This window comes from Heterodontus francisci, chromosome 16 (assembly GCF_036365525.1).
Source record: "Heterodontus francisci isolate sHetFra1 chromosome 16, sHetFra1.hap1, whole genome shotgun sequence".
In the NCBI taxonomy this organism is placed as follows: Eukaryota; Metazoa; Chordata; class Chondrichthyes; order Heterodontiformes; family Heterodontidae; genus Heterodontus; species Heterodontus francisci.
Genome location: NC_090386.1, coordinates 26840778 through 26857113, shown reverse-complemented (window position 1 = coordinate 26857113; position 16336 = coordinate 26840778). Strand labels below are relative to the sequence as shown.

Here is a 16336-nt window from a genome sequence, read left to right as displayed (position 1 = left end):
AATATCGGAAGAGGAGACAATCCCTTGTATTTATGCAAATCTGCACACTCCTGTGTATGTAGTTTTTAAAAATAACGGGCTGGACTGTTCCACACACAATCTGGCATTACTTTAGTACCAGTCACATAATATTGAGTATCTTCAAGTCTAAATGCAATTCCACCTGTTATCAATCACCTACAGCAGTGGCATTCAGAATACAGGCCCGCGATATTTTTTTTGAGGGAAAATTAGATAAATATTTGAAGCAGAGGAAGACATAGGGCCAGTGGGAGAAAGCAGGGCAGTGTGAAATGGTTTTGGCATTCTGATGCAGGGTCACTGACTGAAATGTTAATTCTGCTTCTCTCTCCACAGATGCTGCCAGACCTGCTGAGTATTTCCAGCATTTCTTGTTTTTATTTCAGATTTCCAGTATTTAGCTTTTATTATATTGGAATAGTTTTGGATAGTTCTAGTGTAAGCATTAGATTAAGAAATAGTAAGGTATTAGGTGAGATCAGACTAAGAGGGCATGCAATAACACCTAGGTTAGTTTTACAGTGCACGTATGGAAATGGACAGAGCGTGGTAAATACGTTTTTGGTGAGCTGCAGGTGCAAATAACCATATAGGAATATGATGTGGCCTGTCTCAAAAGGGCAGGACTAGGTACTAAATATTTCTAGATATAAGGTGTTCAGGAAGAACAGCGAAGCAAAGAAAGGAGGATGGGTGGCAGCATTAAGATGACTTTTACAGTTCTGGAGAGAGATGATGTCCTGGAGGGGTCAAGGACAGAATCTATTTTGTTTAGAGCTAGGAAACCATAGAGACATCATTACACCACTGGGTGTATTCTATTGGCCACCAAATAGTGGGAAAGATATAGAGGAAGAGACTTATGCAGAAATTAGAGAGGTGCAAACATTGTACAGTAGTGATTATGGGGAATTATCCTAATATAGATGGGGATAGAAAGTGTTAAAAGCAGAGAGGGGGAAGAGTTTCTGAAGTGTTCAGGAGAATTTTCTACATCAGTATGTTTTGGACCCGATGAGGAAGACGACATTGCTGGATTTGGTCCTGGGGATTGAGGTGGGTCAGGTGGATTAAGTGTCAGCAGGGGAACATTCAGGGAACAGTTGATCATGGTATTGCAAGGTTTACATTAGCAATAGAAAAAGAAAAGGAGCAATCTAGATTAAAAATACTTAATTGGAGGAGGACCAATTTCAGTGGGCTGAGAACAGGACTGTCCCAAGTAAATTGGAATCAAAGATTGGCAGGCAAAACAGTAGCAGAACAGTGGGCCGTCTTGAATGAGATGGTGGTTCTGGTACAGTCGAGATACATTCCCATGACGGGGAAAGGTAGGGCAACCAAAGCCAGAGCTCCCTGGATGACAAGAATGAGTAAAATGAAACATAAAACAGGGTGCGTATGACAGATGTCAGACTGAAAATACAAGAGAGAATGTAGAAAGTTCAGAGGGGAAGTGAAAAAGGAAATCCGAGGCAAAGACAGGGTATAGAACCTTGGTTAGACCGCACCTGGAGTACTGTGTGCAATTTTGGTCCCCTTGCCTGAGGAAGGATATTATTGCCTTAGAGGGAGTGCAACAAAGGTTCACCAGACTTATTCCCGGGATGGCGGAACTGTGCTATGAAGAGAGATTGGGAAACTGGGCCTGCATTCACTAGAGTTTCGAAGAATGAGAGGTGATCTCATTGAAACCTACAAAATACTTCAAGGGATAGACAGGGTAGATGCAGCTAAGATCTTTCCCCTGGCTGGAGAGTCTAGAACCAGGGGACACTATTTCAAAATAAGGGTGAAGCCACTTAGGACCGAAATGAGGAGAAATTTCATTACTCAGAGGGTTGTGAATCTTTGGGATACTTTCCCCAAGACAGCTGTGGAAGCTCAGTCATTGAGTATGTTTCAAGCAGAAATTGACAGATTTCTAAATACCAATGACATAAAGGGATATGGGGATAGTGTAGGAAAAAGGCACTGAAGTGGATGATCAGCCATGATTGTACTGAATGGTGGTGCAGGCTTGATGGGCTGAATGGCCTACTCTTGTTCCTAAGTATGAGACTAGCAGCTTGCTAAACACTAGAAAGCTGGTTATGGAAACACAATGCTGGTGCCTATCTTTACTCAGTTTCACATTTATTGTGCAGAGTAAAAGGATTACAAACATGTAGCTCCTCATTCAACCCCTTCAGTAAGTGTCAGATTATAAGTGCTCAAATAAGGGTGGCGCAGTGGTTAGCACCGCAGCCTCACAGCTCCAGTGACCTGGGTTCGATTCTGGGTACTGCCTGTGCAGAGTTTGCAAGTTCTCCGTGATCAGGTAGGTTTTTGCTGGGTACTCCGGTTTCCTCCCACAGCCAAAGACTTGCAGGTTGATAGGTAAATTGGCCTTTGTAAATTGCCCCTAGTATAAGTAGGTAGTAGGGGAATTGAAGGAAGGTGGGGATGTGGTAGGAATATGGGATTAATGTGGGATTAGTATAAATGGGTGGATGATGGTCAGCACAGACTTGGTGGGCTGAAGGGCCTGTTTCAGTGCTGTATCTCTTTTTTAAAAAAAAAACAACTTAACACACAACCTGCATATAATCAAACAACTGATACATGGTTAACAGATGCCCTTCTGTCTTTTAAAATAAGTGGATTAATAAGATTAATGTGCTCAAACAACATTTCAAAATAATTCAATATTGTGTACAAACTAACAGGCGGCAGCAAGGGAGCGTGCGGGGCAGAAGGGTGCTAGCACAGGGCCAGGGGTGGGTGCGCGAGGCCAGGAGGGAGTGAGCTGCAGCCACAGCAGGGAGAGAGGTCAAGATCACTTCTGAGATGGCCATTTTTCTGCAATACTTCACATCGCTGCAAGTGTGCAGGCAAACTGACTACTTGTGTAAGCAAAAAAATGCCAGGTATCTCACTAAATTAGTGTCCAACATAGTCATGAGAGTCAATAAATTAATCTTCTCATTTAAAGCTTCATCACAAAAATGTACATCATTTGTTGTTTTGATTAACAGTAAGACATTTTTAATGTCTTAATCTTTCTGAAATTGTCTCATTGGCTGCCTATGTTAGACAAAAATTGAAATGTGGCATCTGTGCAAATAGGTTGGACAACCCTGTTGTAATGTATGGGGAAAGTTTTGGGGTGGAAGTACAAGTTAAACATCAGTATTTTGTAAAATATTTAAGTTCAAAATATAAATGTCTCAAGTTGCAGTGTTTTGCTTTTTCTAATTCTTGTAGAGAGAAGTTTTTGTTTAAAACGTGAAATCTTGTTGCATAACTTTTTTCAGAAATAACTGGGAATTTGGCTTTCTCTTTTTTAAAAAGTTAACAGTCCCTAACAGGGTACAATTCTAAAGTGGCTGTAGGAACAGAGCGACCTGGGGATACATGCGCACAAATCGTTGAAGGTGGCAGACAGTTTGAAAAAGTGGTTAAAAAGGCATAAGTGATCTTGAACTTTATGAACCGAGGCATAAAGTACAAAAGCAAGGAAGTTGTGGTGAACCTTTATGAAACACTGGTTCGGCCTCAACTGAAGTATTGTGTTCAATTTTGGGAAACCACACTTTAGGGAGATTATGAAGGATTTAGAGGCAGTGCAGAAAAGACTTACAAAAATGGCTCCAGGGATGAGGGACTTCAGTTACTTGGATATATTGGAGAAGCTGGGGTTGGTCTCCTTTAAAGATGAGAAATTTGAGAAGAGATTTGATAAAAGGTGTTTAAAAGCATGAGGGATCTAGACAGGGAAGATAAACTGTTTCCCTTAGTGTAAGGGTCAAGAACTAGAGGACACTGACTTGTGATTAGCAGAAGAACCAACAGTAACATGAAGAACAACTTTTTTTTTAACGTCGCAAGTGGTTAGGATCTGGAATGCACAGCCTGAGAGTATGGTGCAAGCAGATTCAATCGTGGCTTTCAAAAGGGATTCGGATAAGTACCTTGAAGAGAAAAATGTAAGAATATGGGGAAAGGCCAGGGATATGGAACTAGCTGAGTTGCTCTTGTAAAAAGATGACATGGACACGATGGGCTGAATGGCCCATGTTATAATCATTCTATGATGCTATGCTCCAGCAAACAGCTGGCAGAGATGCAATGGGCCCTGTGACTTTCTGTGCTGTATATCTCTATGGCTCTATGCCTTGTAACATTTCCCCGCTATGGCACATACCTCTTGAGGAAGCACCAAAACAGAGCACTTTGGAGAACCGCAATATGAACATTGAAAGCTGGGATGTTTGCGAATGCATTGTGCATAAATACCACACAAGACTGCACTCAGTCCAGTAAAATCTGCTCCAGATTGTACAATGGAATCCAGTGTTCAACACTCACCCTGCAAACAGGTCTGACGTGCACAGCTTGCGAATGGTAACTGGTGTGAAACAATCGTTCAGCTTTCAGAAGTACTGCCAACCCTGCCTACAATACAAAACACCTCCTTACAAAGGGCATGCATAAGAAAAACATCTACAGCAGTGGAAAATAAAATGAAAAATGCCAAATCCACCCATCTATATATAAAAGCTTAACATCTAACACACTTATTCAAGCTAGATATACTATCCACCTAGTGCACATATGTCACACACTAGATATCTCAAAGTGCCTAGCACACGTCACACACCAGAACCTGGACACTCCCATTCCCCATTGCCACGTGTCAGTAAACCAACCACACATGCAAGTCAAATGAGGCCTTGCAGCCTACCTACTCCATCCTCCTCCTAGTGACCAGTTACACCACAGTTTACTATTTTTACTGCAGTATACTTAAGCCCATTAGTCATTCTTTTGACTTACTTCTAATCTCTCCTAGTCCTGGATCTCTTTTTTTTTATATTTGTTTTCAGCATCTTTAATATCGCATTCCCGCTCGTGCTTTTTACCTTTGAACCACAGGGTAGGAGTTTTTTCCATGGAGTAAGATTTTCAGTGCAGACAATCTCTCTTGGCAGTGCTGCATATCTGAGAAATTTATGGTCTGTTTCTGTGGGGAAATATATTGATCAGTAAGATACTGTACATGAGTGGCAGGGCATAAGATGCAAAACGGGCAGGATGATTAGAGCAGGTGCCCTGTAGCCTGCTCAGTGATATGAAATGTGTTCGGTATTTTGGGGCATCTACCTACCCAGCAAGTTCACTTGCCTTTGAATATTTTCAACAAGATGTATGCATAAGTAACCATGAAAGCACAGAAATACTATACTTTAAACTAGGACGTGGAAGGGTCCAGCAATGTTTCAATACTGGTGGAGTCTGACTGTCACTATTTTACAAAAGGACAGCACACCCAATAGCATTTCTATATTATCTATACTGGGGAATCAAGCCAAGGGTGGGTAAGAGCAGCAAGGTGGGAAGGAGAGCACCAGGCAGTGGGGGAGGAACTGAAGATGTCAGGTGTGGGGGGGGCAGTGTGGCATGCCAAGGAGTAGAGAATGATGAGAGTGCACTGAAGGGTAACTCGTGTTAGACATAAAATATACATATCTATGTATATATGCACACACCCACCCCCCGGCTGTTATAAGAGACTGTAATAGTACTTTAATTGAAATTTGTGTTTGAGACTTGCAAGGCTATCCAAACCAACAGCATTGATAGTTTAAATGAAATACAGGAAGTTATGCTGTATACAGGTGTACAGAAAACTGACTGAATCTGACCAGCATGCATCGTGAAGGCTAACAGGCTTTCCAAGCGAAAGAAACCTGTTAACAGGTGCAAGCTGTTTTCATTAAACAGTCACTAGTGGGAAAAAAATGCAAGGCTATGGAATGTTCAACAAAAAATCAAGTCAAAACCAATAAGCAGACAGCATTAAAGCAAAACATAGCTTTGAAGTTTGAGTTAGAACTTTGGAGAAGCTACACGTACACAGAAACATGCAGTCATGGTGTCTGAAAACACGAAGATAATTTAGCTGGCAGGAGTGGTCCAAAGTATTTTAAAAAGCTGCAAGAGTGACAGATTGATGTCAGAGTTTGATGCCTTTTGACACGCAGGGAAACCAACACAACTTTTTTTAAAAATATGGTTTATCAGATAAATTGTCTAATTCTCCAAGCAACAGTTTGTAAGAAGTCAGTAATTTAAGAGATTTGGATTGCTTATTTGTCCTGTGGTTATAAAATGAGACAGACCAGGAAAAGAAGCCGCTAGTTTTAAGTGACAAAACTCCTAATTCATATGTTCATACAGATAGATTCTTCATTGACAAAGAAGTCAAAGGGTATAGGAGGTGGACAGGAAAGTAAAGTTGAGGCCACAATCAGAGCAGCCTTGATCTTATCAAATGGCAGAGCAGGCTGAAGGGGCTGAATAGCCTACTCCTGCTCCTAATTTGTATGTTTGTTTTTGAAAGCATCTAACATCCACCAGAGGTGATGAAATTACTGAAGGAAATGTTAACATATGCTGATCATTAAGGCAGTCGCTAATATCATGGTTTGAACAAAGAATTAGATGCCTCATTGGACAATTGTTGCTGAAGGTGGATTTTGATAGGAAAGTACGATCTTGTCAATGAAACATCCTGCCCACCTTGGAAAGAAAGGTGTAAAAAGAAAGGTGTAAAAACCATTGTAAAGAGTAATTCAGTGCTTCAGTCAAGCAACTTGGTCAGTTGCTGAAGAGTATGATCCTCCAGAGGTGACCGCTCGCTGGGTGATCATCTGCATTACTCCTTGTAACGTATTTGTGACTAACAGGCATATTGTATTGTTAACTGCTATTCCTACCAAACCTAGTAAAGACATCTGTGTTCAATTTGGGCTTTGAGCATTGTCTCATTATTTCTCGTATCCGAACAGAGTAACCTGTCAAGGGGTAGAAGGTTATGTCTTACATTGTACAGTGTAATGCTTACCATTAATGATGCCAAGAGGTTTGAAAGAAGCTGTTGGAGTAACGGTGTTTGTTGAATCAATGAAGTTAAGAGATGCACAGAACAAACCGGAGAGAACATTTGTCAGCTCCTTCCAGGTGGTGTCAACGCTGCGAAGGAAAGGTTTAATCTAACTGGGTTAAAGTTGTATATTCAATTTTTAATGTACACGAAAAGCCATGGCAATCCTCAATACATGAGGAAAAAAATCAGCAGTCTCATTTACAAACTCCACCTCCCACCTAATTTCAAGGGAGTGATGATGAACATGGTGAAACTGTGGCTGATTTACCTTAACACCACCACATTCAATGATGGTCTGAGCAGGAAGATTAACTTGTGTCAAATCATGGCCAGTTTTGTGGTGCAGGTTGTAGAAACAGACAAAACTAAGTTCACTTCACATCACATCCTTACAGCCACCAGAGGGAGCCAGCTTTCATTCCAAAAGTCTGAACAAAATTCTAAACCATTGTCCAGAGGTGAAAGGACCAGTGTGTCCCAACGTGCCATCCAGTGCCCCTCAATGTTCACTTTAATATGACCAAAAGTGATGAACAGTCTAGAAACTGGTTAGAAATGAAACACTATGACTGATGGCTAACAGCAAACTGGCTGTGCCCGACAGTGGACTCCACAACATTCCCCCGTCAACAAATTTGCTTTAAGTTCAACGCATACAAATCCGAGCCAGGTCAACAGTTAGGGTCCTGCAACTGGTCTCAGTGCACCTGGGCTGCGGGAGAGGGATTCAAAAAAATCATCCTGTGGATCCACTCCTGGTCACTATCTAGTAAAGCCCACCAGAAAATGCATTTGATGGGGACACAGTTCTGATGCTTTCCATGCTCAAATAGCCCATGGCCATTCCATGTCCAGACTCATAAATAAGGAACAGTCAGTCAGATGAGGTTTTGGAGAGAAGCCAACATCCTATGATGGCCAGCACCTTCAGGAGAGATGGGGATATACCTAAACAAAAAAAGCCAGATGTGCTAGCAGGACTTATGAGGCATTGCTCACAGCATGTTAAAGGATACAATGGAATTACAATGCCACCAGTGGAAACTATCTGCACGTACAGCTTAATTGTTTTACATTGAAAATTCTGATTAGAATTGATTGCATAAGGATTTTCATTGTTAAATGTTGGTTTGAAAAGCATGACCAAAAACTGTGGCAATTGAAAGTGAAGCTGTTCACAGGATAAGTACAGAGACCAGATTTTTAATAGATCGTCAGTCAATCCACTGTGTTATACACAGACCGTCAAAATCAAATATCTTCATGCTGTTGGGGAGGGTTTAAGCTAAATTGTCAGGAGGATGGGAACCTAAGAGGGAGCTCAGATTGGAAGGAAGCAAAACTGGTTACTTGTCTGGGGTGTGGGAACTAGGAGCGAGTATCAGAGGAATACCACGGTGCACAGAATACTGGGGGACATAGATAGCACGTGAGTAGGGAATAGTATTCCTGGATACAAGGTGTTCAGGAAAGATAGGAAAGGGGAGGGGTGGTATGGATTTACGAGAGCATTGCAGTGCTGGAGAAAAAGGATGTCCCAGAGGGATCAAGGACAATCAATTTGGCAAGAGCGAAGGAACAAAAAAAGTGCAGTTACATTGCTCGGTGTTATCTATAGGCCACCAGTTAGTGGGAAGGATGTGAAGGAACAAATTTACAAGGAAATTACAAAGATTTGCAAAAATTACACGTTAGTTATAATGGGGGACTTTAATTACCCAAACACAGACTGGGATAATAGCAGTGTAATGGGCAGTGAGGGGCAAGAGTTCCTAGAGTGTGTTCAGGAAAATTTTCTACAACAGTATGTTGCTAATCCAATGAGAAAGGAGGCAATGCTCGACCTGGTTCTTGGGAATGAGGTGGGCCAAGTGGATCAAGTATCAGCAGGACAGCATGTAGGGGATAGTGATCATTGTATCATAAGGTTTAGACTGACTATGGAAAAGTACAAAGAGCAAACCAGGGTAAGAATAATTAACGGGGGGAAGGCTAACTTCAATGGAGTAAGAATGGAGCTGGGGCAAATAAATTGGAGTCAAAAGCTGGCAACAAAACCGGTAAATGAACAATAGGCTATCTTCAAAGAGATACCTTGACTGTGTCAGAGCTATGTTCCCTTGAAGGGGAACAGTAGGGCAAACAAATACAGAACTCCTTGGATGAAAAAAAGAGGTAGAGATTAAAATAAAGAAAAAGTGTGCTTATGACAGATACCAGGTAGAAAATACTATTGAAAACCAGGCTGAATATAGAAGGTCCAGAGGGGAAGTGAAAAAGCAAATAAGAGTAGCAAAGAGAGAGCATGAAAAGAGACTAGCAGCTAGCATTAAAGGAAATCCCAAAGTTTTCTATAGGCACATAAATAGTAAAAGGGTGGTAAAAGGAGGAATGGGGCCAATTAGGGACCAGAAAGGGGATTTACACATGGAGGCAGAGAGCACAGCTGAGGTATTAAATGAATACTTTGCGTCTGTCATTACCAAGGAAGAAGATGCAACCCAGGCAATGTTGAAAGAGGAGGTAGGTCAGACACTAGTAGGGTTTAAAATTGATAAAGAGGAAGTATTAGATAGGCTGTCTCTACTTAAAGTGGGGATAAAACGGCAGGACCAGATAAGATGCATCCAAGGATACTGAAGGAAGTCAGGGTGGAAATCACAGAGGCACTGGCCATAATTTTTCAGTCTTCCTTAGACTCGGGGGTGGTGCCAGGGGTCTGGAGAATTGCAAACGTTACACCCTTGTTCAAAAAAGGGTGTAAAGATAAGCCCAACAACTACAGGCCAGTCAGTTTAACTTCGGTGGTGGGAAAACTTCTGGAAAAAAATAATTTGGGACAAAATAGTCGCATGACAAATGCGAGTTAATTAAGGAAAAACAGCATGGATTTCTTAAGGGAAAATCATGTTTAACTAACTTGCTGGAGTTTTTTGAGGAGGTAACAGAGGGTTGCTAAGGTGTACATGGACTTTCAAAAGGCGTTTGATACAGTGCCACACAACAGACCAATGAGCCAACTTGTAGCTCATAGAATAAAAGGGATGCTTGCAACATGGATATGAAATTGGCTGAGTGACGGGAAACAAAGTAGTGGTTAATGGATGTTTTTTGGATTGGAGGAAGGTTTGTAGTGGAGTTTCCCAGGGATCAGTGTTGGGACCCTTGCTTTTCCTGATATATATTAATGACCTAGACCTTGGTGTACAGGGCACAATTTCAAAGTTTGCAGATGATACGGAACTTGGAAGAATTGTGAAGGAGATGGTGTAGACCTACAAAAGGACATAGACAAGTTGGTGGAATGGGCAGACAGGAGGCATAGGAAGTTCAATGCAGAGAAATGTGAAGTGATTCATTTTGGTGGGAAGAACATGGAGACACAATACAGAATAAGGGTACAATGCTAAAGGAGGTACAGGAGCAAAGGGACCTAGATGTATACGTCCATAAGTTATTGAAGGTGACAGGACAGATTGAGAGAGCGGTTAATAAAGCCCAGGATATTGTATGCTCTATTAATAGGGGCATAGAGTACAAGAACAAGGAAGTTATGTTGAACTTGTATAAGACACTAGTTTGGCCTCAGCTGGAGTACTGCATCCAGTTCTGAGTACTGCATCCAGTTCTGGGCACCGCACTTTAGGAAAAATGTGAGGGCATCGAAAAGAGTACAGAATGGTTCCAGGGATGAGGAATTTCAGTTATGAGGATGGATTGGAGAAGTTAGGACTGTTTTCCTTGGAGAAGAGACGACTGAGAGGTGATTTCATAGAGGTATTCAAAATCATGAGGGGTGTGGACAGAGTAAATAGAGAGAAACTGTTCTTATTCGTGAAAGGATCGAGAACGAGAGGGCACAGGTTTAAAGTATTGGTAAGAGAAGCAAAAGTGACATGAGGAAAAACTTTTTCACGCAGCAAGTGGTTAAGATCTGGAATGTGCTACTTGAACATGGAGGCAGGTTCAACTGAAGCATTCAAAAGGGAATTAGAAAGTTATATGAAAAGGAAGAACGTGCAGGGTTATGGGGAGAAGGCAGAGGAATGGAACTGAGGGACTTGCTCTGAGAGCCAGTGTAGACAGGATGGGCCAAATGGCCTCCTTCTGCACTAACGAATCTGAGGTAAAGGAGGGTCAGAGAGCAGGGGATGCAGATGGAATTCTTTTCTCATTCTTCATTACATCCTTAATTTTATATTCTCATTATAAATTCCTGGGGAAACTGCCTTTCTAAACATCACAGTTTAATTATACCTTCCCGCTAATGTTGCTGCAGTGCCTCCAAAGGTAGGACAGTGTAAGAAGATAAAAACACAAGAATTGGGAGGAGTAGTAGACCATACAGCCCCTCAAGCCTGCTCCACCATACAAGAATCGTGACTGATTCTCAGCCACAACTCCCAACCCCCATATCCCTAGGTTCCTTTAGAGTCCAAAAATCTATTGATCTCAGCCTTGAATATACTCAACGACTGAGCATCCACAGCCCTCTGAGGTAGAGAATCCCAAAGATTCACAACCTTTTGAACGAAGAAATTTCTCATCTCAGTCCCAAATAGTCGACCTGAGACTCTGCCCCCTACTTCCTGACTCTCTCCAGCTAGGGGAAACAGCCTCTCAGCATTTACCCTGACAAACCCCCTCAATCTTTTGTTTGAATGCGATTGCCCCATTCTCCAAAACCTCTCCTCATAGGTCAACCCTCTTATCCCAGGAGTCTTCAGGGCATGCTTTCCCAGGCAAGCATATACTTCACTAGGTACAGAGACCAAAACTATGCACAGTAATCCAGGTGTGGTCTTGCCAAAACCCTGTACAATTGCAACATTTCCTTACTCTTCACTCCAACTTTCTTGCATTTGTCTTCTGAATTGCTTGCTGTACCTGCATGTTAACTTTATTTCGTGTACAAGGAGATACAAGTAAACACCATTTAAAAAATATTTTGTTTTTCTAGTCTTCCTACCAAAGTGAATAACCTCACATTTTCGCAGATAATACTCCATCTGCCACCATCTTGCCCACTCACTTAACCTGTCTATATCCCTTTGCGGACTCTTTGTACCCTCCTCACAGTTTACTTTCCCAGCTAGTTTTGTATCATCAGCAAACTTTGATATATTACAATAATATAAAAGCAAAATACTGCAGATGCTGGAAATCTGAAATAAAAACAAGAAATGCTGGAAATACTCAGCAGATCTGGCAGCATCTGTGGAGTGAGAAGCAGAGTTAATGTTTCGGGTCAGTGACCCTTCTTCTGAACTGGCAAATATTAGAAATGTCAAAGGTTATAAGCCTTATAACTTCTGTTATAAGCCTGCTAACTTCAGTGACCTGTTTATTCCTTCTGTTTTCAATTCTTTAATCAATTCTCTACGCATGCAATATATTACCCCAAAGCTCTGAGCTCTTACCTACAGCAGTAACCTTTTGTGACACCTTATCGAATGACTTGAAAATCCAAAAATACTACAAGTACTGGTTCCCCTTTACCTACTCTGCTAACTACATCCTTAAACTTTGCATTTGTCAAACACTATTTCCCTTTCATCAAACCATGCTGACTTTGTCTAATCATATTATGATTTCCCAAGTGCCCTGTTACCATTTCCTTAGTTAATATATACTAACATTTTCGTGACAACTGATCGGCTAACTGACCTGTAGTTCCCCACTTTGTCTCTCCCTGCTGCAAATGTAATACTGCTATTCAAGAAAGGAGAAAAGGAAAGAGGGTGTAATTGAAGTATGACAAATTTGCATACACAGTTCCCATTAAAAATATGGACATAGGAATTTATAAGGGGAAACAACCAACAGCAAGTGCGCCCAGAGATAAGTTTAATGTATTTAATTTTAATATATTATCAGAAACATCTGAGAAGCAGGTAGTCTATGACTCACTCTGACACTGACGACTGGAACCAGACCCAGAGCTCCGCCCCAGGCGGGGCCTGCAGGAAGGGCTGCCCCCACCCTCCCCTCCTCCAGAAACCATGAGTGAAGGAGAGGTGCAGCTCACGAACAGAGAACTTGGAGATTACTTGTCCCAGTGACTTCGGAAACAGCCTGTAGTGAGAGACTGCAGAAACAAGATGGACATCAATTATGCAAATTATCAATCCACAACAGCACAGTGCTATCACTTAGAATATTGACTATCAAAACACAACAGGAAGAAAAAAAAACACACGAGCATTCCAATGGATAAATACGCTTCTTATGCACAGACACTTAAAATGATAGCCCCACCACCAGCCACAATGTTGAAACCACCAGTACTTCATACTACTGAAAATGTTCTCTTCCAGATACAACCCAAATTTGGAAGGAAAATAATCTATAATTCACATCCTTGTTTCAAATCCCTCCACGGCCTGGCCCCTCCCTATCTCTGTAACCTCCTGCAGCCGTACAACTGTCCAAGATACGTACTCCTCCAATTCTGGCCACTGGTGGCCATACCTTCAGCTGCCTCAGCTTACCTCTAAGCTCTGGAATTCCCTCCCTACATATCTCTGCCTCTCTACCACACTTTGCTCCTTCAAGATGCTCCTTTAAACCTACATCTTTGACCAAGCTTCTACTCATCTGCTCCAATACCTCATGTGGCTCAGTGTCATATTTTGTTTTATAGTGCTTCTGTGAAGCGCCTTGGGACTTTTATTACATTAAATATGCTACATAAATACAGTAGTTGTTGTACTGTGTGATTGCCACAGTTCATCCATTCCATCAGTTTCTTACATAGAAAAGGCAGAGTGTTTGAAATAGAGGCCTTCCATCAACAGTACTGGCCATGTAATATGCCGATTCCTCACCCCACCAGAGTCTAAGCCTATAGCTGTCACTCAGTCCTCCCATTGTCAAAACCCATGGCCCATCCCATCGAGGCCAAACAGCCTTCCATTGACACGCCCCCCCCCCCCCCAAAGCAGTCATGAATGGTGGTGGACAATTAAACAACTAACAGGAGGAGGAGGCTCCACAAACATCCCCCTACTCAATGATGGGGGAGCCCAGCCCATCAGTGCAAAAGACAAGGCTGAAACATTTGCATCCACCTTCAGCCAGAAGTGCCGAGTGGATGATCCATCTCTGCCTCCTCCTGAAGTCCTCAGCATCACAGATGCCAGTCTTCAGCCAATCCAATTCACTCTGTGTGATATCAAGAAACAACTGAAGGCACTGGATAATGTATAGGCTATGGTCCAGCAATAGTACTGAAGACTTGTGCTCCAGAATTAGCCACACCACAAGCCAAGCTGTTCCAGTACAGCTACAACACTGGCTTCTACCCAACAATGTGGAAAATTGCCCAGGTATGTCCCGCGCATTAAAAAAAAAGCCAAATCCAACCCGGCCAATTACCTATCAGACTACTCTTGATCATCAAAGTGAAGGAAGGTGTCATCGACAGTGCTTTCGAGCAGCACTTGCTCAGCAATAACCTGCTCACTGACGCTCAGGTTGGGTTCCGCCAGGGCCATTCAGCTCCTGATCTCATTATAGCCTTGGTCCAAACATGGATAAAAGAGCTGAACTCAAGAGATGAGGTGAGAGTGACTGCCCTTGACATCAAGGCAGTATTTGACCGAGTATAGCATCAAGGAACCCTGGCAAAACTAGAGTCAATGGGAATCTGGGAGAAATCTCTCTGCTGGTGGAGTCATACCTACCACAAAAGAAGAGGGTTGTGGTTGTTGAAGGTCAATCATCTTGGTCCCAGGACATCACTGCAGGAGTTCCTCAGGGTAGTGTCAGAGGCCCAACCATCCTCAGCTGCTTCATCAATGACCTTCCCTCCATCATAAGGTCAGAAGTGGGGATGTTCGTTGATGATTGCACAATGTTCAGTACCATTCGCGACTCCTCAGGTACTGAAGCAGCCTATGTACAGATGCAACAAGGCCCTGGACAACATCCAAGATTGGGCTGATAAGTGGCAAATAACATTTGCGCCACACAAGTGCCAGGCAATGATCGCAGACAAGAGAGAATCAACTATCTCTTTTTAAGGTTCAAAGACATTACCATCACTGAATTCCCCACTATCAACATCCTGGAGGTTACCATTGACCAGGATCTGAACTGGATCAGCCACATAAATGCTGTGGCTACAAAAGCATGTCAGAGGCTAGGAATTCTGCAGCAAGTAACTCACCTCCTGTCTCCTCAATGCCTGTCCACAGGGCACAGGTCAGGAGGGGGATGAAACACTCTCTGCTTGCCTGGATGAGTGCAGTCCCAACAACACAAGAAGCTCAACTCCATCCAGGATTAAGCAGCCTGCTTAACTAGCATCCCATCCACCAGCTTCAACATTCACTCCCTCCACCACCGACACACAGTGGCAGCAGTGTGTACCATCTACAAGATGCACTGCAGCAACTCACCAACGCTTCTTCGACAGCACCTTCCAAACCCGCAGCCTCCACCACTTAAAAGGACAACACCACCACCTGCAAGTTCCCCTCCAAGTCACACACCATCCTGATTTGGAACTATAACCACCGTTCCTTCACTGTTGCTGGGTTAAAATCCTGGAACTTCCTTCCTAACAGCACTGTGGGTGTACCTACCCCACACGGACTGCAATAGTTCAAGAAGGCAGCTCACCACCACCTTCTCAAGGGCAATTTAGGCTGGGCAATAAATGCTGTCCTAGTCAGTGATGCCCACATCCCCGGAAGGAACCTCCCACAACACAAACTGACAGAGCCCGTCCGCCCTCAGTGTTCATGTTTGCGGGTGACTAATCCACGGGCCGCCATCATGCTGATCCCCAGCCTATATTACTGGTCCTGCCCTGTGTCTGGCTGTCCTGTGGGCCGCCCCGCTCACCCTTGTTCTTGTTGCTGTCCCGCTGCCCCAGCTCCACATCCCAGCGGGTCCGGAACTGGAAATTAGCCGCCAGGTCCCCGGAGCTCAGCGGCTTCAGCACCAGCTCCTCCTCGAAGCGGTCCCGCTGCGGACACTGCGATGGCCCCGCCGCCAGTACTGGGCCAATCGCGGCCAGCACAAGGCCGGCGAGGAACAGGAGCCGCCACGGTCCCGGTCCCGGTCCCAGGCCCGGCCTCAACTCAATGGGAACGGCCATCACCAGCACGGGCCTGACCGGAAACCGCATCACTTCCGGCCGGGGTCAAAGACGACAACTGCTAGTCCACACCTCAACTCCCAGGTCGTGAGTGAGGGGTCAGTATCAGTCAGAGACCGATAGCAATCACTGTGAGTAATATCAGTCACCAAGAGGCCAATATGGCTCACTGAGAAACCGATATCAATCACCGAGGGGCCGATATGGCTCACTGAGAAACCGATTTCAGTCACCGAGGGGCCGATATGGCTCACTGAGAAACCGATTTCAGTCACTGA

General features: G+C 43.4%; 1 protein-coding gene across 1 annotated transcript in view; it reads right to left on the bottom strand.

The window, feature by feature from the left end:
• pigt (phosphatidylinositol glycan anchor biosynthesis, class T) overlaps nucleotides 1-16103 on the bottom strand; it is a 46407-nt gene extending 30304 nt beyond the window's left edge. The window contains exons 1-5 of the mRNA XM_068048048.1: nucleotides 15803-16103; nucleotides 12863-13040; nucleotides 6911-7038; nucleotides 4926-5026; nucleotides 4372-4458 (exon numbers count right to left, since the gene is read on the bottom strand). Of these exons, the coding sequence (XP_067904149.1) occupies nucleotides 4372-4458; nucleotides 4926-5026; nucleotides 6911-7038; nucleotides 12863-13040; nucleotides 15803-16088 (780 nt within the window). The 5' untranslated portion in view covers nucleotides 16089-16103. The remainder of the gene's footprint in view (nucleotides 1-4371; nucleotides 4459-4925; nucleotides 5027-6910; nucleotides 7039-12862; nucleotides 13041-15802) is intronic.
• Nucleotides 16104-16336: the final 233 nt, after the last annotated feature.